Genomic DNA, 22622 nt, shown 5'->3' on the forward strand with positions numbered 1-22622 from the left:
GTGCGTTGTCCCCATCGCTTTTCCCCCCAGAGAAAGTGTGTGGCCATCACATCAAGCACCAGCATACATGGCAACCATTAAATATACCCCATTACGCTGCCCTACACCAGCTTCAGAGCCCAGGAGGTTGGGTGCTCCGGCTGGCCATCCTGGGTCACAGGCCCCAGGTGGAGCAGTTGGGAGGACAGTCACCAATAGGGAGAAGGTGCACTGGACAGGCAAAAACAACAGATGCCTGTTGCAGGGAGATTAGACCAGGGACATAATCCTGTGAATAATTAATATTGCACTTGCTGGTAAAAGGCAATGAAACAAGGTGCTGTGTGTAGGTATAAAAGGATGAGAAGCCCCTAAGGAGGTGGCTCTTAAGGGGACCTGAAGGATGAGTAGGAGGTAGCCAGGCAGAGGGAAGAGTCTGTGAGAGGAGTCAATGGGTGTGGTGAGCGAGAAGTGAGTGGGATGAGGTGAGGGTGGAGGGCTGCACGGGGCCCTTGGTCAGGCCAGAGGACATTCTGAAGTGATGGGCGTGGCCCGTGCTGGGATACTCCCAAAGGACCCAAGAGTGAAGCAGCTTCATAGATGTCTGTCTTCGTGGGGGTAGTTCACATTCTGAGTCGGCCACCAGGCCATCCTGTGCTGGGCAGGGAAGCCACGGAGTAAACCCACTGACCAGACCCTCCAGACATCCCAGGAATCTGAGGGCATCCTAGATGCCTCAAGCCTCCTGTGACATATCAGGGTCACCCTGGTCCCTCAGGAACCTTCAGGCTGATGGCCAGCATGATTGGGGCCAAAGAAACCAGAGGTCACAGTAAAGAGAAGGATTTGGAAATGTCTCATCCACCTGCATAAAGTTAGGTGCCTCTGCCAAGCAGAGCTGGACACACAGCCTCATTAGCTAATGCGAGTTTAATATGAAGACAAGGAAGCTGGATGCTGACCTGGTCACCTGCCCAGGAGACGTCCAGAAATAGAGCAGGGTGAAATGTCCCACCTGCTCAGGGCCACTGCACCACCTGAAAGACAGAGGGCAGCCCAGCGGTGACCTGGGCGATACACGCCAGACAAAAGCATCACTTCCACATCAATCACTTTGTATAAAGGAAGAGTTATTGTTATGGGATGCTGGCGCCTGATCAATATCTCCTGCTTTGAAAATAAACTTCTTGGCTTGGCCTTGACATTAATCTACCATCAGGAGCCCATTATCTCAAGACCAATGTTCTGTTCTATTGACTGGCTGGATTTTTTTTCTCCCCCAAGATCAGAATATAATTGCATTTCTCCAGGCAGCACTTCCACTAATTGCAGCCCTGTGCATATCCCCTCTCAGGAGGGCCAGAGTACATCTGGGCTGAGGATGGAGATAGCAGGAAGTAGTGGGGGACAAAGGACCTTTTAGGAGCCAGGTGGAAGAGCAAGCCCTTCTAGAGTCCCTGAATCAATCAAGACGTGAAGCCCAATCCCCACGACCTCATCGAGCAGTTCCAACTGAAAAGAGCACTTTTGCACAGAATCTGGTTTGCAGATGTCCCCATTCCTGCCCCCCACCCCACAAACGAGAGCATATGGTAGCGAGATTAATGATAATGTCCTGAATCCAGCTGTGTCCCCCCATCGCCTCAGCACCCCTCGCCCAGGGTCAGGATGGCCTCATATCAGGATGACTACAAGAGCCTCCCAGGCCTTCTCTCCCCCAGGCCTGCCCCTTCAGGCTGTTCTCCAGCCCACAGGCAGAGTCATCTTTGTAAGATGTAAGTGGATTGTGTATCTCCCTCACTGAAGACCTTCTGTGGAGACTCCTTCATCTGCCCTGTGAGGCCCCTGTGGGAGCCCCTCTGGCCTCCCCTCCCGTCCCTCTTCCCCTTTCTCCCTCTGCTCCTGCCCTGGCTTTCTTTTTGACTATGCCAAGCCTGGCCCTGCCCTGGTGCCTTTGCACTTGCTCTTCTCTCACCTGTTCCCTTGCCTTTACTTTCACCTTCTCGGTTCCACCTCAAACATCCCCTCCGAAGTGAGGCTTTCCCTGACTGGGGAGCATAAAGTAGCATCTCTCATATTCCATACATCCCCACAACAAGTCTATGCAATGGCCCTGCTCTGCCATCGCCACCTGAAACCATCTCCCATGTTAGTTACCTATGCCAGGAAAAATTACCCCGAGAATCCATCTTAACACAGTACACAGTTATGATGACCGTGCTTCCCTACGCCAGGGATTTGGGAGCGGCTGGTTTGATAGCTCCACCTTGGGTCTCGCATAGGGGAATAGTCAGGCCATGAGCCAGGGCCGCAGTCATCTGCAGGCTTGACTGTGACCACCACCTCTGCTTCTTGCTGGTTCACTGACCTGGCTGGCAAATTAGTGCTGTGGGCAGGAGGCCTCAGCTCTCACCCCATGGACCTCTCCATAGAATGGCTTGGGTGTCCTCAAACATGGCAGCTGGCTCCTCCAAAGCCAGCAGTCCCACAGAGAAAGGTGGAAGCCACGGCATCTTTATGACCATCATTTCTGCAGTATCCTGTGGGTTACACAGGTCAGTCTTCATGTGACTCACTGGGAGGCATCTACACTGGGGCACAAATAGGAGGAGGCAGGGATTGTGAGGCCACTTCTGAGGCTGGGGTCTCAGCTGACTGATCACTGCTGTGCCCTGTGTATGCACCAGGTCTTGCGCTAAACCCTTTTACACGCAGTAGCTCATCTTCCAGTCCTGCCTCCTCTATTTCTTTACAGGAAACCGAGTCTCAGAGAAGTTAAATACCTTGATCAAAGTCGTAAAGTGGGTAAGTGACTGAGTCAGGATTCAAACCCAGGCCTGCCAAGGAGAGTCTGTGTAGTCTGGGCCCCTCAGTGGGTATGAGTCAGTATTGGCTGTACATGTTCAGATTTCCAAGTTGCTGTCAGCCCAGTGGGCAAACTCAGGAGCTCTCTGTAATGTCAGATACTCCTCCCTGGGAGAGGGACTTAAAGAGAACCATCAGATCTCACACTGCGGCAAGACCCAGCTGCACAGCCTAGCGAGGCCGACTCAGAGAACGCAGGGCAGGGAGGCTGATGGAACTGCTCCAGGGAGACCCAGCGAGAGGCTTATAGATCCAAGAGGAAAATAAATATGTGTCAGTAAATCTACGGAACCTGTGTGCCACCTTGACTACTTGTGCTGTGGCTGATGTCACTTTGTGACCACCAGGTCCTTCCCACTGATCCCCCAATGCCACCCTAGAATTCTCAACACAGCACTCCATAGCTCAGACTCTGAAGTCAGCTAAAACAGGGTTTGCATTTTGGCTCCACCACTTACTCTGTGACCTTAGACACATTTCTTAGCTTCTCTGAGTCTCCGTTTCAGCATCTGTAAAATCTTACTACCTACTTCATAGGTATTCTGATGAGACTTAAGTGTGGTTGTGCATGTGACCATCTTAGCATAGTGTGTGGCAATGGTAAGAACTCAGTGCTGTCAGCTGTTTTTACTGCTGTTATTATATTACTGTGTTTTCCCACGTCATTAGGTCTGTGATCTAGGCTTCAGTAGACAATCCAGGCTGATGCTTTTGCTGAGTGCACTAAGGGATGCTGGCCTGGAGGGATGGTGAACTGGAAGCAGAAACGTCATAATCTCTCTCCCTTCTTGCCATGCAGGTGTGGATGTGTGGGGGCCGCATGGAGGACATCCCCTGCTCCAGGGTGGGCCATATCTACAGGAAGTATGTGCCCTACAAGGTCCCGGCCGGAGTCAGCCTGGCCCGGGTAAGGTGGTGGCTTTCCTGGGGGGGGAGAAGGGGTTGGCCTAGGACCACCAGCTGCACTGAGTCACCCTGGGGCCCTAGACTGTGTTATGTGATCTCTGGGTTTGAGGATGTGCCCCCATTCTCCAGGTGAAATCCAATTTAAAAGAACTCCCTTAAATCCCTACTTAACCATTCATTGGCTGTGTGACCTGGGGAGGGTTGCTTAACTCCTCTGAACCTGTGTTTCCTCCTTTGTTTAAAGAGAGCTAATTATTTCCAACTGTCAGCATTGCCAGGAGAATTAAGGGGGTGATACTGTTTCCCCAAGTGTGACAGAGGGGATAATCTTAGGCGGCAAACACAGGAACTTTTTTTGTTGATGTGTTTTAAGTTCATATGGATTCTAAATGAATGTGTATTCATGTAGCTAACCTGTAATTTCACAGATACTATGAATTAGCATACAGCTAAAGTAGGTGCAAAGTTAGATCAGAGGTGACGTGAAGAAACCTGTCAGATAAGTATTAATACAGGTGGTGTGGTGTGGTGTGTTTGGGAAAGCTTGCGTATTAAGTTTCTGCAGGGGAAGTGGAGTTTATAAATGTCAGTGTCTTTCTCTTCTCCTCACCCCCTGTCCACTCTCACTGCCAAAACCTCTGCATGTCAAACTGTTTCACTGCCTTAAAATGGTTTGTATCAATCATTGCTTCAATTAAATTGGCCACTGACTGCACATGGAAATCTGTTAGCCAGAGTTTGTTTTTGTTTTTGATATTAAATGTATTGGGGAAAAAATAAATAAATCCAGGTGACCACAAAAGAAAAATGAAGAGGAGGGAGGGTCCCCAGAGGACAGAAAGAGCCTCGGGGAGGTTTGCGGGGAAGCTGGAAGGGACCCCCCACCCTCCGCACAGCTTTGCCTCCGCGGAGCCTGTGAGCCCCGCCCCCGCCAGGAGACCCCGGTGCTGGCCGGTGGGCATTAGACCGCACTGCCTCCTGTCCAGGGCGCTGCCTCCTCCTCCCTCGTCACTTGACAACCTTGACGTGTAGAATTGTGGCTCCCGGGTCCTAGAAGAGCGTTGTCCCGTGACTTACAAGGAAAGCCGAGAGGCTCAAAGGGGCCGCGCGACTCCCCGAGCGCCATCCTTGGGTGGGAGCTGAGCTCCGGAAAGTGTCAGGGGCCGCGTGGAGGCAAAGGAGAGCCGGCAGTGCCCTCCAGTGGTAGCAGAGCCTAACGACGCCCTCAACAGCCATCCGCGCTGCCCACAGCCCCATCCGACGCCGGGGGTGGGTTCTAGGTTCAGCCCCTTGAAGCAGGAATCGCGTTCTTCCCTGAGGAAGGTGCCAGGCGGGAAAGAGCGCACTCTCTCTCGGTACGCCCAAGACTGGGACTCTTCCGGCTACAAGGGACCATAGGGACACTCCAACTCCAGACCAGGAGCAACCCTAAAATATTATTTTCCTCTGCACAGCTGTTATTGATAAGGCTCACCTAAAAATAAAAATAGCCGGGCGCAGTGGTGTATGCCTGTAGTCCCAGGTACTCAGGAGGCTGAGGTGGGAAGACCGCTTGGGCCAGGGAGGTCGAGGCTGCAGTGAGCTGTGTGTGCCACTGCACTCCAGCCTGGGTGACAAAGCGAGACCATGTCTCAAAGAAAGTTTGCTGCTGTTGTTGCTGCTATTGTTTTTTTAAAAAAGGCCCACCTGATGAAGAGACACTACCGCCTCCTGCTTGTTACAGAACGATTATTATAGATTAATTCAGTGGATAAGAGCTAACTGTAGTAACGCTTATAAAAATTCCCTTCGAGCCAGGCATGCAAAACATTTTACTTATCTCACTTAATTCTCACTTGTTTTTAACGGATGGGGAACATGAAACATGTGATGCTGGCGATGGAAACGTTAAGTAACTAGAGCCAGAATTCAAACCCGTGTAGGTCTGACAGGTACCTGGCACATAGCAATTGTTCCTTAAACAGTGACTGCTATTATTAGTTTTAGCATCAACATGAACAATAAAGACTGTTGTATTTAAAAGTCTTAGCTAAATTCTGTCTTTAGGCATTTTAACATATTTCTCTTTTAGCTGTCTGTACTGAAGCCACGTCCTGTGTTTGGCTTTAAACCACTTAACAAGCTGATTGGTGCCCCATGGCTTCTTCCCCAGGAACTCTGATCCATCTGGTCTGATTATGTGTAGGTTTACAGAACCACGGAGATGCCTGACTCAGGGGTGGCCTTTTAGTATGGTGACTAACAACCCTCAATTACTTGCAGACCACATTTAAAATATTTGTTCAGTGGGCCGGCATGGTGGCTTACGCCTGTAATCCCAGCAGTTTGGGAGGCCAAGGCGGGCGGATCACCTGAGGTCAGGAGTTCAAGACCACCCTGGTCAATATGGCAAAACCCCAGCTCTACTAAAAATACGAAAATTAGCCAGGCATGGTGGTGTGCGCCTGTAATCCCAGCTACTGGGGAGGCTGAGGCAGGAGAATGGCTTGAACCCGGGAGGTGGAAGTTGCAGTGAGCCGAGACCGCACCACTGCACTCCAGCCTGAGTGACAGAGCAAGACTCTGTCTTGGGGAAAAAAAAAAAAAAGGTGCTCAATGTTTTAATAGCCACATCCTAAGCCTTCTAGAGCATTGTCCCCTAGATGATCATTTTGATAGATTTGAGAGTTGTCCTAATAGCTCTGAGAGAGCCAGATAGAGAAACTGAGATTGTACGACTCCGGAAGGACAAAGAGCCGGACAGCCTTGTGGTAGAAGCAGTTCAGGAAGGATGAGCAGTCCACCAGCTTGCCTGCCTCAGGGACAAGTAGCCAGTCTTACATTGTTTACTAAACTTGCTGAAATCTTTCTTATCTTTACCTCTGGAAAAAGGATCTTAGGGAAGGCAGTAACAGAAACTACTCAAACTTGGTGAAACAAAAATGGAGACTTACTCCAACGATCCAGGCAAATCTCTATAATCCAAGCACAAGAAGTACAGTTGGGCCTCAGACGGACTGGGACTCGGAAGCAGGAAGGTGTTGAGAGTAGGGGTATGAGGAGCCCGAAGCCCACTAAAATCCCAAGGTCCTTTTGCTGTCTCTAACAAGGGGAGATGTGAGAGAAATAAGTGTAAAGTCATTTCCTTTGGCGCAAACAGTGAACTGTAGCAAAAAAAAGTTCAAAATCTGGGAGAAAGAGCTTTTCAAGCTATGTTTGGAAGATACAATTATGCAATATAAATTAAAATGGTAATTATAATAAGAATTAAAATATGATGTTATTCAATCCTTTAAGAATAACACTGGTAAATTTCAGTATCATTCTTAACCAGTCTGGCCATGGTCAGAGTGGCCGGACGTGCTTTCAGTTGGAGTGAAACTACAGCAGTTCCTCATTACCCCTGGGACTCAGACAGTGAGCTAAAAGAGCCTGGTGGGCATACTGGAAAAAGCAGAGGAAATATTGTGTTTTAGAGTGTTCATGTATACAATCTCTGTTAGGCCTTCAACTTCCTCTAGCACAGTTTTAAATTAAACACAGCCTTTTCTGTGCAGGGGCCTGGTGGGAATAAACAGTTCCTGAGCTGTTTTCTAACCCACTGTGGACTCTTCAGCACTCAGGAAGAACTAGGTAGCAACAAGGAAATTCAGCTGTTTCCTGGCCCCCAACTCAGAGCCAGCAAAATGGGGGAGCTGGTGAATTTTGTCTCCAGTGCAGGGGCCTCCCTCATGTTGGCTTCCTTCTCCATTACTCAAGAGTCAGCAACCTGTTTTTGTATGGCCTGTGAGCTAAGAATGGTTTTTACATTTTTAAATCATTAGAGGGAACGGGAATTGAAAGAAGAAGAATATTTTGTGATACATGAAAATCAAATTTCAGTATCCATAAGTTTTATTGGAACCCAGCCACACCATTTATATGGTGTCTATGGCTGCTTTATAGCTACATCAGAGGTGAGACCATATGGTCTGCACAGCCTAAGTATTTACTATTCGGCTTTTTATAGAAGACATTTAAACATTTGGGATCCCTGCCTGACCTGCTCCTAGAGCAGTCCTTCACACTGAGGTGCAAATGACTGATAACAGCTTCAAGTGCTAACTCCCCTTTACCTTTCAGAGGAAATTTTACATTGCAATAGGGAAAAAACTGAAAGCTGAAGAGTTAAATTTGGGAGGGGGGACAACAGCCAGGGGTTGACTAAAGATGTTTTGGAGCAGAGAATTTCCCCTGAACCCTGAAGTTTTGCTCTCAGATGTATCACATATCAGAAATTCTCACTGGGTGGGGTCTACACTGCAGATGGAATCAGGAATTTTCATCACATACATAAGAATTCCCTCTTCCTCTGTCCCCAAGTCTACTCACAAACAGTTTCCTCACCTGCTGCCTCTGCTTGCCAATTATGTGGCTGTCATTTTTTAAAACTGATTCTCTTTATGCTTCATGATGAAAGTAGCAGCAACCTTTGCACCTCAAAGGATTATTAGAAATTCCCACTTCCAAACCTTTTGGTTTCAAATTATCATTTGCCTTTATCACATAACTTGGTCAAAACTCTTAGTCAAAAATGACAAAAAGCCAAATCAAACTGGCTTAGCGAAGAGAGAATATACAGGCTCCTGTAACTGGAAAGTCTGAGGTAGCTCTAGCTTCAGACACGGCTAGATTCTGGTGTTAAAAGGCGGAATGCATTCCTGGATCCAGCCCTCCACTCTGCTTCATTCTGGGTTGATTTCATCCTTGGACAGGCTCTCCTTGTGTGGAGGCCATATGGCCCAAGAGCTCTGCCTGTCATCCTGTCTTACCCAGCAATCCAAGCAGAAACAGAGCGATTCTTCCAATGGTTCCTGCAAAAATCCCAAGGCTGATGCCTGTTGATTGTGATTGGTGGGGCTCAGGGAATGGGTCTGCTGTTTGACCAGCCCCTGCACCAGGGGCACCTGTATTCACATTAGCCAGGCTGGGTCCATGCCTTTCCTCCTGCCACATGAGCTGACAGGGAGACAGGGTGGCTGCCCAGAGGAAAAATCAGTAGGAGCTGTCACTAGAAGAAGAGGGGATGGAAGATGGGCAGGCAAAACAACAGCAGCCTATGGGCCAACTCTAAGCTGTGAAACCCTTAAAACATGCATAATGATACATAGAAATACAGAAGGCCTAAACTCATGGTGGGGCTGGGATTTCTGATGCAACATAAAATAAGAAGGGTTGACCTCAACCTGCCAGGACCCTTTCACCCCACTGCCTGGCTTTGGCTTCTTGGAGAGACTGACCCCTCCACTGCCTCTTGCCCCACAGAACCTTAAGCGGGTGGCTGAAGTGTGGATGGACGAGTACGCCGAGTACATTTACCAGCGCCGGCCTGAATACCGCCACCTCTCCGCTGGGGACGTCGCCGCCCAGAAAAAGCTCCGCAGCTCCCTTAACTGCAAAAGTTTCAAGTGGTTTATGACGAAGATAGCCTGGGACCTGCCCAAATTCTACCCACCCGTGGAGCCCCCGGCTGCAGCTTGGGGGGAGGTGAGCCTGGAGGGCAGGGCTTGCTCCATAATTTGCTGGGCGTGTAAAATGCAAATGCAGACCCCATGTTCAAAAGGCAGAAAGTAAGTGCAGGGAGGAAAGACACGAATATAAAACTGTTTCCTTTTTTTCCTGGTCTCTCTCTAGCCTTGTCATGGTGTATTTTTACTTGCTAGTTAGTGTTCTCAGTGTAGAAAAATTAAAACTTTAAGTTATTAGCATGAATTTTACCTTTCATCTTTATATTATGCAGTGACAATTTAAAATGCAAATTAACAGCATGTAACTCATGTTCAGAATGAGTGAAATGACATGATCTGTATTTCCCACCTGCTGCAAGCATAAGTATTTCTCACCAGAACAGTCTAAACATGGCACAAAACTAACTCAGCTTGTTTTTACTTCACTTCTTGATAATGTGCATGTTCTTCCAATACTCTCTACCTTCCATTTACAGATGAGTAAGGAAGGGCTGGAATGCAAAGGAACTAAGGAGCCAGGTGCGGTGGCTCATGCCTATAATCCTAGCACTTTGGGAGGCCAAGGCCGGAGGATGACTTAAGCTCGGGAGTTTGAAAACAACATTTTCCTATGGGAATCATAGGAAGACCCTGTCTCTACAAAAAAAAAAAATTAGCCAGGCATGGTGGTACGTGCATGTAGTTGCAGCAACTTGGGAGGCTGAGGCAGGAGAACTGCTTGAGCCCAAGGTTCTAATGAGTTGTGCTCCTGCCACTGCACTCCAGCCTGGTGACAGAGCAAGAGCCTGCCTCAAAAAAGAAAAGGAACTAGGGTTGCCCTATCTTTCCCTTTCCTACATAAGTTCTTGGCTAACATGGGGCAGTAACGCAAGTAAGAAAGGACATGACAGGACTTGTTGGTCATTCCTGCTTCTTAGGATGCCACTGCCCTTCTTTTTTTTTTTTTTTTTTTTTTTTTTTTGAGACTGAGTCTGGCTCTGTCGCCCAGGCTGGAGCGCAGTGGCCGGATCTCAGCTCACTGCAAGCTCCACCTCCCGGGTTTACGCCATTCTCCTGCCTCAGCCTCCTGAGTAGCTGGGACCACAGGCGCCCGCCACCTCGCCCGGCTAGTTTTTTGTGTTTTTTAGTAGAGACGGGGTTTCACCGTGTTAGCCAGGATGGTCTCGATCTCCTGACCTAGTGATCCGCCCGTCTCAGCCTCCCAAAGTGCTGGGATTACAGGCTTGAGCCACCGCGCCCGGCACCACTGCCCTTCTTAGCACACCCAGAGCGAGTTCTAGTTTGAAGGGAAAGCAGGGCCTCTGGGACCCCCAGCGCCCTCACTTAGTCAGTGTCTTCACACATGCTGCCTGCAGACAGGGCAGAGAGGAACAGCGTGCTTCTCTATAATGCACACGCTCCACTGTTCCATCAGATTTCACTTACAAAACAGTTCAAAGATAAAATTATTCAGAATTTCAAGACAGCAGCAGCAGAGCTTTAAATCAAGCCAGGCCCTCCTGAGCATGGGGCCCTGTGAACGCGGGCCATGGCGCAGCCCATGAGGCCCATGCTGGCCGAGGCAGACCAGCCTTCACAGGCAGATGAGCATGCCATCATGGGATCCTGGGTCTCCGAGCTGAGAGGACCTACCCATTCATAGATGGATAGGTTGGAGCTTGGAAAAGGGGAGCATAAGAGTCGGGGCTCTTTCAGAAGACCAATTTAAAGTGAAAAACAAAATGGGGGGAATATATTGTGTTTGACTCACATAAGAGCCTGGGGTAGCTATGGCTTAAGACAACCTGGATCCAGGGCCTCAAATGATGTCAGTCTCTTTTTCTCCTGCTGAACTCAGCTTCCTTTTGTGTTGGTCTCACACTGAAGGTATCAGAATGGCTTCCAGAAGCTTCAGGCTGACCAACCCCTACTGCTTGGCCAATCCAGCAGGAAGTATACACGTCTTCCCCAGCATACCAGTAAAGGTGCAGGAATCAAGTCTTATTCTTGGATTCTGCACCCATCACTGGGGCCATCGGGGAAGAGGGACAGCAAGGGTAGAATGGACACTACGGCTGGCCACAGGGTGCATGAGGAGCAGTAGCCCCATGGAAAGTCGGGGTGGTGTTACCAGAGGAAAGGGGAGAGACATGGTGGGCTAGCAGGAACACCAGGTGTGATTTGCTCAAATTCACACGGCAAATCACAGAGCCCTGCCTGGCTCGGCTGCCTGACTAGCCTACCCCCAACATCACCACCACTTTCCAGGAGCACTGCTGTGTGGACTTCCCTCATGAGGCTCTTTGGCTCTTTACCGGTTCGTGTTAGTTCAAGTCCTCCAAGAAGCAGATGCCACAGTGGGATTAGACACGCAAGAGATTTATGGTTAAAACACTTGAGAGGAAAAATGAAGACGCCTGGGGAGACTAGGAAAGCCACAAGACCACGACACTGGTCTGACCTCTGCGAAGGCATGAGGGAAGGAAGGGACGGCTGGGGTAGGAAGAGTCCAGACTGCAGTAAAGCTGTAAGAAAGCTTTGGCCAGGTTAATGAAGTCCCCAAGCCAAATCACCAGCCAGAGGAGCTCAGCATCTCGCAAGAGTGGGTCTGCCTCGCTCATTGGCTGGAATCCATCCATGGGTGGACACAGTGGTGGATTCAGAATACAGGATCTGGGTGCAATGAGACGCCCTGCAACAGGAAATTGGGTGGTGTATTTTCATAGCCACCACAGCCCCCTACCCCTCAGACAAAGTAGGATTGATATCTGTAAGGTAGGAACTATATGACGTGACACTATGCACCTAGCACAACAGCCTGCCCACAGTAAGTACCCAGTCGGTATTTGTTGGCTAAGCAAGTGAGCAGCCTAGGGCTTCAGACTCGTAGCCCAGTGCTCTTGCCATCACACCTATCTTCATGGTTGACGGGTAGGAGGCAACTATTGTTCTTTGGATCTCAGGAGGGGGTGAGGGGGCCTCCTGCCACCTCTTGCCATTCACCTGCCCTAAGGGACAGAGAGAGTCCATGACATACAGCAAAGGTTTCGTGTCCTTTTCTAGGATCTTTCAAGGTATGGTCCCCGGACCACCAGAACCTGGATCACCTGAAATGGGGGTAAAATCTGGTTCCTGGATCTGTTGGTTCAATTTCTCCAGGAGTGGGGCCAGGGAGTCCTTTACCAACTCCTCACCTCCAGTCCCCTACCACCAACCTGGGACTCTGCATGCTCTAAACGCAGCAGTGCTTTGAGGATTACACTCTGTGGACTGAGTCTTCCTTTATTGAGAGGTTCGAGGTACTTCCGACAGCTCAGGGCAAGCTTTATCAAGACGATTTCGAACTTAATCCAGCTAATGTCTCCCCCTTGGTTTCCCCTTTCACCTGGCAGGGACCCGGTGGGCACCTTAAGGCACCTCAGTGGTCCACTTCTTCCCTTTTTCCCTTTCAGATCCGAAATGTGGGCACAGGGCTGTGCGCAGACACAAAACACGGGGCCTTGGGCTCCCCACTGAGGCTAGAGGGCTGCGTCCGGGGCCGCGGAGAAGCCGCCTGGAACAACATGCAGGTAAGGGCCGCCCCTCGGGGACTGGCAGCCAGGTTTTCTGAAACGTCTGCCCCCTGGGGTGCTGACGTGACCAGCTGGGAGGGAGAGGCATGGGTCAGTGATAAGTGACAAGAGTCAGCCCCGGGGATGAGTTTTAAGATCCTCCTGAACACCCTGGAAAGGGGACTCCTTCACATTGCAATAAAACCATCAGTCTGGACCATTTTGGTTACAAATGATGGATGCTCAGCCCAAATGGCCTTCCACAAAAAGAGCTTATTGTGTCATGTCACTGAAAAGCCTTGATGATGTTGCTGGATCTCTCAAGAGAGTGCTTCCCTCTCTGCGGGCCTCATTCTCACCTGGCTCTTCCTATACAGAGGCAGGTGTGGCCATCAGCAGCCCCGTGGATAGGCAGGCCCCTTCCAAGAGTTCCGGAAAAGCCCCGGGGCTCCCACGAATTGTGTCCCTGAGCTGATTATGCAGGAGGTGAGGAAGCCCTCATATTGATGAGGACAGAGCCATCATTTTTGGGATGTGATGGGTATGCTCATTACCTTGACTCCTGGAGCCTCGGGGCATGGTCAGCCTCACCTGCTGGCTGGGTGGGATGCAGAGGGTGAGCCAGCCTGCAGGAAGAGCCACTGCTCAGACACAGTGGGCTCATGCCTGAAATCCCAGCAGTGCGGGAAGCTTAGGAGAGGCTTGCTTGAAGCCAGGTGTTCAAGGTTACGGTGATTGTGCCATGCACTCCAGCCTGGGTGGAGTGACCTTGGGTTAAACAATTATTTTTTAGATATAACAGCAAAAACACAATCCATAAAAGAAAAAAATTGATAAACTGGACTAATTCAAACTGAATAAAAAGCAAGCCACAGATGGGAAGAAAATGTTTGTAAAGCATATAGCTGATAAAGGACTTGTATCTAGAATATATGAATGAAAAGACTTGTATCTGCTCAAACTCTCAAAACTCAATAATATTTTTTAATTTTAAAGTGGGCAGGCCGGGTGTGGTGGCTCACACCTGTAATCCCAGCACTTTGGGAGGCCGAGGTGGGTGGATCACAAGGTCAGGAGATCGAGACTATCCTGGCTAACACAGTGAAACCCCGTCTCTACTAAAAATACAAAAAATTAGCCAGGCATGGTGGCGGGCATCTGTAGTCCCAGCTACTCGAGAGGCTGAGGCAGGAGAATGGCATGAACCTGAGAGGCGGAGCTGCTTGCAGTGAGCCGAGATCACACCACTGCAGTCCAGCCTGGGCAACAGAGCGAGACTCCGTCTCAAAAATAAATAAATAAATAAATAAATAAATAAATAAATAAATAAATAAATAATAAAGTGGGCAGACACTTTACCAAAAAAAAGTATATGAGTGGCAAATAAACATATTTAAAATGCTGAATTTCATTAGTTAATAGAGAAATAGAAATTGCAATTACAAGGAAATTCCAGCACACACCTATTAAAAAAAACTGACCATACCGAAGATTGGCAAAGATGTGGATGAACTGGACCTGTATGCTGCTGGTGGGAGAGTAAATGGCACAGCCACTTTGGGAAACTGTGGCAGTTTCTTAGAAAGTTGACCATTGAACCAGTCATTCCACTCCTAGGTATTTATCCAAGAGAAAGAAAACATATGTCCATACAAAGACTTGTACACAAATGTTCATAGCAGCTTTATTTTAATAGCCAAAAACTGGAAACCACCAAGATGTCCCATAACAAGGAACTGAAGTGCAAATTCAGCAATAAGAAGCAATGAATTACTGATAAATGCTGTTAGGACATAGATGATTCTCAACAAAATTATGTTGAGTGAAAGAAATGAGACAAAAGAGAATACATACTGTATGATTCCTTTATAGAAAATTCTAGAAATTGCAAACTAATCTCTAGAAACAGAAAGCAGATCAGTGGCTGCCCTAAGGACATGGGGGTTGGTGGGAACAGGAGGAGGAGATTACAGAGGAGCATGAGGATACTTTTGCAGGGTGATGGGTATGTTCATTACCTTGACTATGACGATGGCTTCTCAGTGTAAACGTATGTCAAGATGTATCAAATTGTACACTTTAAATGTGTGCAGTTTATTGTATGCCAGTTATTATTCAGTAAAGCTACCGAAAAGAAACAAAGGTTATCAACCAAATGGATCATGACTCAAACAGACTAACTATGAAAAAAAATTGATAAGAATCCTAAGCGGGCACAGTAGCTCACGCCTATAACCCCAGCACTTTGGGAGGCCAAGGTTGGTGGATCACCTGAGGTTAGGAGTTCAAGACTAGCCTGACCAACATGGTGAAACCCCTTCTCTACTAAAAATACAAAATTAGCCAGGTGTGGTGGCACACACCTGTAATTCCAGCTACTTGGGAAGCTGAGGCAGGAGAATTGGTTGAACCCAGGAGGTGGAGTTTGCAGTGAGCCAAGATTGCACTATTGCACTCCAGCATGGGCGACAAGAGCGAAACTCTGTCTCAAAAAAAAAAAAAAAAAGAATCCCAAGAACACTTGAACTGTGGATATTTGATGACATTTTGGACTTTGTAGTAACTACTTTTAGGTGTTATAGTGGCACTTACTGAAGTGTTTATACCTGACATGATACGATAGCTGAGATTTGCTTCAAAATAATGTGAGTGTAACAATAGGGGTGGAAGTAGAGCTGCAACAACATTAGCCTTGAGTTGGTAACTTACTTTTTTTTTTTTTTTTTTTTTTGAGACATAGTCTCACTCTGTCCCCTATGCTGGAGTGAAGTGGTGAAATCTCAGCTCACTGCAACCTCTGCCTCCTGGGCTCAAGTGATTCTCATGCCTCAGCCTCCTGAGTAGATGGGATTACGAGCACACGCCACCACACTCAGCTAATTTTTCTATTTTTAGTAGAGACAGGGTTTCACCACATTAGCCAGGCTGCTCTCAAGCTCCTGGCCTCAAAGTGATCCACCCATCTTGGCCTCCCAAACTGCTGGTATTAAAGGTGTGAGCCACCACACCCAGCCAAGTTAGTAGCTTTTAAAGCTAGGTGATTAGGAGTCACAGTTAATATATTATTTTTTGGACCTCTGAGTTTGAATTTTTCCATAATTTAAAAAAAAAATGGAGAAAAAAAGGAAGTCCTTGGCTTTGCTGTCCTTATTTATGATACCCCTGTGCACAGGTATTCACCTTCACCTGGAGAGAGGACATCCGGCCTGGAGACCCCCAGCATACGAAGAAGTTCTGCTTTGATGCCATCTCCCACACCAGCCCTGTCACGCTCTACGACTGCCACAGCATGAAGGGCAACCAGCTGTGGAAATACCGCAAAGTAAGACGGGATGTGCGGGGAGCAGGGCACCTGCTTGATATTTTTTAAGGCCATATAGTGCCTCAGCCCTTCTTTCAACAGAGTCCATCCACTTATTCATTTGTGCCACAAACCTACCATGCTGGATTTTGCAGTCATTCAAGAGTAGTCAGAAATCTAGACTTCACTGTGAAATCCCCAAGTCTTAAATGTTGGTAACTGATTCCATTTAAAAAAGAAAAGCATGGCCAGGCACAGTGGCTCATGCCTGTAATCCCAGCACTTTGGGAGGCCGAGGTGGGTGGATCACCTGAGGTCAGGAGTTTGAGACTAGCCTGGCCAACATGGTGAAACCCCGTCCCTACTAAAAATACAAAAATCAGCCAGGCGTGGTGGCTCATGCCTGTACTCCCAGCTACTCAGGAGGCTGAAGCAGGAGAATCACTTGAATCTGGGAGGTGGAGGTTGCAGTGAGCCAAGATTGCACCACTGCACTCCAGCCTGGGTGACAGGGCGAGAACCTGTCTCAAAAAAAAAAAAAAAAGAAAAGAAAAAGATAAAAGTGCATACACATACACACACACACACACACACACACACACACACGAGGACCAGTGAGATTTGACAGGACGTGGGCAGTGTCTAGGTCCCAGGTCTGGAAGCAGCATGCATCATTTCTGGTCACATCCCAGCGGGCAGAACCCAGTCCCATGGCAACACCAGCTGCAAGGGAGGCTGGGCAGCATCTGGTTGTGTGCTCAGGAGGAAAACCAACAGGTGTATGAACAGCTAGTCAGTCACTTCTTCACTTTCTCATTGCTGGTATTGTTGCTGTGGTTTGACTGGTCACGTGTCTCCAGTGCTGTCTGGTTTGTTACCTCCATGTTTTATAGGACAAGACCCTGTACCACCCTGTCAGTGGCAGCTGCATGGACTGCAGTGAAAGTGACCATAGGATCTTCATGAACACCTGCAACCCATCCTCCCTCACCCAGCAGTGGCTGTTTGAACACACCAACTCAACAGTCTTGGAAAAATTCAATAGGAACTGAGCCCTCGTGTCCCCTTGGCAGGCCCTCCCCAGGGTCTGGCACTCACTGCAGCCTTCCTCTTTCAAGGGAGGCAGGGCCTCTGTGGGCACTGGGTGTAAAAGGTGCTGGCCAGATGGTTCAGGGTGAAGAGGGCTCTTGATTCAGGGCCTGGGGTCTGCCTGGTCCTTGAACCCCTGAGTTGTGGGGGTAGGGTGAAGAGCATATCCCACAAGAGGCCCCACAGGGAGCAGAGCCTGCTTTAATCCCTGCTGGCCTCACAGAAAAGCAACAGGGCCTTTTCAACTTTGTCACTATGTCCCCTTGAGCATTATGTGGGAGAATACCAAGGTAGCCTAGGCCACCCAAAAGTGAGTCCTGCAAGGTTGCCCAGCCCTCAGATGGCTCTCCTACATGATGGTGCTTTAGAAAGAAATGTAAAATTTGCCTGTTTGGGGCAGCTTTTAGTATCGATGTCACTCATCTGCCGCAGAAGGGAAAGAAGTCCTCTTGGGGCTTTTTAGTTTCTACTGTCCTTGGGGGGGACATTGCAGTGACTGCCCAGCTTCTGTTCTCTGTCACAGCCCCAGGTGATTTGGTCATAAAGGCCATACTTAGGGTCTTAAGAGTGTTCAATACTGAATGCTGATGAGCTGCCAGGTGAGGAGTCAGAAGAGGGACCCCCCAGACATTTCTCTGCAGCTGTGGACATGCGGGATATCTCCCTCTGCTCTCTGGGTATTTGAAATGTCCATTTTAGCACTCTCCAGGCACAAGGACAGCCCAGCCACCAGCTTTACAGGGCAGTGTTTCAGATGGCCCTGAGCCCACAGAAAAGTCCGAGCAGACCTCCAAACTAGAAAAGCTGGCTGATTTGCCCTGATCCATGCTTCCATTTCCCCGTCTCTCTTCCCCAGGCCTCAAAAGAGGAACAGAGATGCTGCGAGGTGCTCACCTCACAGAGTCTGGAGGTCTCCAGGATCAACTGTGGGCAGAGTGCCTGCCTCTGACCTCATCATGGTTCTAGTTCTCATATAAAACCCCAGAATTTTTAAAGAACTCTATAACTGGATTGCAAACTAGGATGCTACATAGGATTCTGGTATCCCACATCCAATATGGATTTCTAGAATGCTGTGATTAAAGGAGCCAGCCGGGTGTAATACAGTCAAGGCAGCCCCCAGCCTAGAGACAATCTGTGAAATCCCAAGTTAGTAGTGTTGGGGAAGCAGGGGGACATGTGTCCCTCAGCTCAGCAGAGGCTGTGGTACAACATGGTCCTCGGTGAAGACCTGCACCCCGGAATCTCCCACCATCATCACAACTGTAGTCTCATTTCTGTGGAGAAAAGAACCCGATATCCCACAGCCAGATATACACCCAGCTCCATGCTGGCCCTTCATGTTTACCTTTTGCTTTGTTAATTACATGTCAGACTCCTGGAGGGCCTCCAGACTAATAGGAAGCATTTCTGTAACCAACCTGCTGCCCACTGATTTGGAAATGGAAATTGCATTCCACTATCTACGGCTTCCACCAGCTAGCCCAGGAAATACTTGAAATCAGCATTCCAATTAGTGTTGAGTCTCTTGATTGTGTCATTTACCAATTAAATGACTGAGACCTAAGTCTGGGAACAGAGCCACAAATCTGCCTTTGAGATGCTGGCGGATCTCAAGGCCATCAATTATTGGGGGAGGGAGGGACAGACACTCCCAATCATCCACCAGTCAGACCGAATGTGTAGCTGGCAAGGAATTACTTCCACTTCTGGCCCAGCACAAGCCCTGCTCTGGCCGCCTGTCTGCAAGAGAGGTGGCCCCTCTGCTTGCAGCGCTTACGTGTTGATCCCAGTGTCCTTTTCCAAATAAGTGCTGTAGCTTTAGAAGTGGCCCTCTATAGAAGTCAAAAGATGAGGCCTCTTCTAGAATCTAGGATAACAAGAGTGTTGGCAGTTTGAAGAGTTGAATTGAGATTCATCATCAAAGAGCAATGCAGTGTCATTAAAATAAAAACTGTGCCTTTTAAAAAGAAAAATGCAAATATACAGCAAATCCCTAAACTTGAACCATTTCCTAGTGCCTTGCTAGACAAACATAAAGGGGCAGGGTTGTGGGGAGGGGAACATTTCTGGTGGCATGTGCAGTTCCTACTGGATGAGTGTGTGTTTCTTAATGTCTAATTTCAAGCAGGAGATGTTGGGCCTGGAGCAACATCTGAGACTGAGATGTCCCCCAAGGGTGAGAGGCCAGATTTATTCCAGTCAGTGCAAGTCACACTCCAAACTAAAGGCTGGGCAGTGCGTTTAGTCTGTGGCCTAGAAGGCCTCATCGGCCCCTGAGAGGAGGCCTTGCATTACCTCACTGGGACCTGTTTGGGGGCCATCCCTGCGGTCCACCCTCTGAACCCCAGCATGTTTGTCCTGTTTTTCACCATTGGGTTAAGGGGTGCCGAGCACTAGCTAGACTTCCACACAGTCTCGCCCCAAGTGGGCAGCAGTGTTCCTGGCATGACCAGGATTCCTGTGAAAGCAGGAGCGGCAGCAAGCCGCCCTGGGCCTGCCTTTCCATCCTTTGGTTCTCCTTTCCAGTCTAGGTTCACATGCTGAAAAGGGATGGGTGTGTCCTCTGAGCACCCTGGCATTTGTCATTGCTGAGTCCACATCAGTAGGTCCTGGGACTTGACAAAGTATGCGGGAGGGGAAGGAAGGACAGAACTTGACTGTCTCCGTTTGATGGACCAACTGATCAATTGCCAGTACTAAGCCTCTCATTGTTATGGCTTCCTTTTTGAAAACTGCCTGTCTCAAAGATTCAGGTTTCCGCTCATATCCCCAGCTGATACTCAATAGAACTCAGCCAGGAGCGTATAGAGATGCTGACAGTCAGGTGATGGGTGAGACTGTGGGTCCCTTTTCCTCTAAAGCCTTTACTCTGAAGATAAGGTCACAAAATAGGGTGTGATTGGACAGTATCGTGACCATGTGGCCCACCAGCAGCCTTTCCAAAGGGGAACTCCAGAAACATTTCATAATGCAGACAGCACGGTTGCTTTAAGAACAAGGTCTTTGGAGGTGGCTAAACTGGCAGGCACGTGTGTGAAAAGCCATCCCATCTTCCGCCTCCAATTGGAGCTTTCAGCTTTTAAAACAATCAGAAACTATTGATTCTTCCCTTTAGGAAAAAATCGCTCAGGCAGAACGGGGTACATCCACAGGAAGAATCTGACGAGAGGGTGTGACAGTCGGTCCAGGAGAGAAAGAGCGGTTTCTGTTGAAGATGTAGCAAATAGATTTCCAAAGTCTACATGACATTCACTTTTCAAACTTCCCACCAGTTGAATTTCTTTTTTTTTCCCGTAAGAAATAGGTGATGTCTTGGAAAACAGCTCCTTGTGTCTCTGTGCATCTCCATTTTCCTAGTCTCTGGAGTCTCAAAAAGAGTGGCAAAGCACTTTACAGTAATAACTGAGGAATCAGATTCCCTGCTTCAGCGATACCGAGTTTGTACAGTTGGGTGATCTTTTATAATTCCTAGGAGGTCATGCATTTTTAATGTTTTCTGAAGCTTTTTAAGTGTGAGAGAGGGACAAGAAGTGCAGTTCTGTTCTGGAATTCTTTATTGCTTTCAACGGACACTCTTTGTGAAAAATCCAAGTAATATTTTAGTTCAAACTTGATCTTGAGCCAAGGCCCACTGCCACCTCTGGGGTGGGAGCTGGACCTACATACCAAGTGCCAAGTTCATCTTAACATCTGCTTCCAGAATGGCTTTGATTCAGCTGTGCCAGGCAACAGAACAGGGTCAGACTCCTGATCTGTTATATGTTATCAAGCCAATAACGGCTCGAAGACTAGGATCCCAAAGGGGTTGCAGGCAGGGAATATTTGGAAATTCAGACTGGAATTCCAGGCCGAAAGCTCAAGACCACCAGCCTCTCCCCCTGCCTGGAAAAATGAGCCTTTGTGAAAGACTGATTTACCATGTACAATTGTGATTGTAAACGTTGTTGAGTAAACCTCCAGACTTTCTCTAAAGTGGTCTCTGCCTTCTTCCTTCTCATGTGTCATTCTTCTTTCCATCGTTCTTCACGCAGACCACCCACTTCAGACTCAGGCACTCTGCTGGGTACTAAAAACTAATTCCCAGCAGCCATCATTCTAGAGTGGAAGGTCCTGACACTTCAGCTCCACCTGTGGTCCTATGATTGAGTCTTGGTTGGGGGCTACAGGTGACAATGAACGGAAGCTGCCCCCTCATGCTGTCACTCAGGGACCACCGGAAGGTGCTATGGACCATGACTTGATGAAGGCTGAATAACAGAAAGGGAAAATTCTGACCCAAGGTGGCATGGTGGTGACTGACTGAGTCCAGGTTTTCAGTATGCCCACGCTCATGTTATCCTCACACAATAACACCTTACAGCTTTGCAGACAACGGGGAGAGATTCCATTTTTAAAGCCTTTTATACCTGTTGTACCCCCCGGACTCTCAGAAGAATTCCATGAAACAGATAAGAGAAAAATATTAGCTATCATTCACTAAAAATGTATCAAGTGCCTACTATATACCAGGCACTCTGCTAGAAATTAAAAGATTGTGCAAGGCACTTATGATCTAGTTAGAAAAATAGACATTAAACAAATGATCATTAAAATAAGTATATAGTTAGGGACTGTGGTAAGCTCTGCAAAGGAGAAGTACATGTGAGAGTATAAGCATTTGACCTTAGCAAGAAGGTCATGGAGCGTGCTGAATCAGCTAAGATCTTGTCATGATATAGCCCACTCCTGGAGTAACAGAGTTTAATGAAGGAACTATTGCAGAAGTATGTGTAGGATTAAGGAAACAACAAAGAATGGTGAAGCACCTAAGGAATAGCAGAAATGGGAAGCTGTTACTACTCGTAAGCCTGAAAAGGCAAGAAGCAGTGGTGTTACTAGAATGCAGAGAAGGCTGTAGCCAGGAACGGGGACTTCCCAATGGGATCTGCAGTTGCAGATAGTAAATTGCAGCTACTGCCAAAACAAGAGGAGATGGGAGGAATACATACCCTGTCCTTCCTCCTTTTCTACCTTCCAGTCATCTGCCACTCACTGCCTCCCATTGGGTAAACCCAGTAATTCAAACTCACATAAAGAAAGAAAAAGCACTGGTCAAAATAACTATATAGGTAAATATAGAAGACAGTATAGATAGGGTTTTTTTTTTATAACTCATTTATAAAAAATGATTTAAAAGGAACTGCATAATTAAATAATTATAAATCTATTGAAGGGCACACAATGTGCAAGGATGTAATTTATATGTCAATAACTAACAAGAAAGAGGAGGAGGAAAGGGACAGAGCTATATAAGAGCAAAGTTGCGGTATACTATAACCTGAATCAGAAATTTTTTAATTAAGACATTAATTTTAACCCCCAGGGCAACAACTAAGAAAATAACTCAAAGATACATAGTTTTTAAAAAGAGAAGGGAATCAAAATGGTACATTAGAAAATAACACAAAAGAAAGTAGTAATGGA

The 22622-nt window shown here is 47.9% G+C and overlaps 1 protein-coding gene across 1 annotated transcript in view; it reads left to right on the forward strand.

Annotated features, from left to right (window-relative positions):
• The window catches only part of GALNT10 (polypeptide N-acetylgalactosaminyltransferase 10), a 230771-nt gene extending 209640 nt beyond the window's left edge, over positions 1-21131 (forward strand). Inside the window, exons 8-12 of the mRNA XM_001111603.5 lie at positions 3644-3751; positions 9034-9255; positions 12668-12784; positions 15939-16088; positions 16961-21131. Of these exons, the coding sequence (XP_001111603.1) occupies positions 3644-3751; positions 9034-9255; positions 12668-12784; positions 15939-16088; positions 16961-17119 (756 nt within the window). The 3' untranslated portion in view covers positions 17120-21131. The remainder of the gene's footprint in view (positions 1-3643; positions 3752-9033; positions 9256-12667; positions 12785-15938; positions 16089-16960) is intronic.
• The last annotated feature ends 1491 nt before the right edge of the window (positions 21132-22622 follow it).

The sequence above is a fragment of the Macaca mulatta genome, chromosome 6 (genome assembly GCF_049350105.2).
Source record: "Macaca mulatta isolate MMU2019108-1 chromosome 6, T2T-MMU8v2.0, whole genome shotgun sequence".
In the NCBI taxonomy this organism is placed as follows: Eukaryota; Metazoa; Chordata; class Mammalia; order Primates; family Cercopithecidae; genus Macaca; species Macaca mulatta.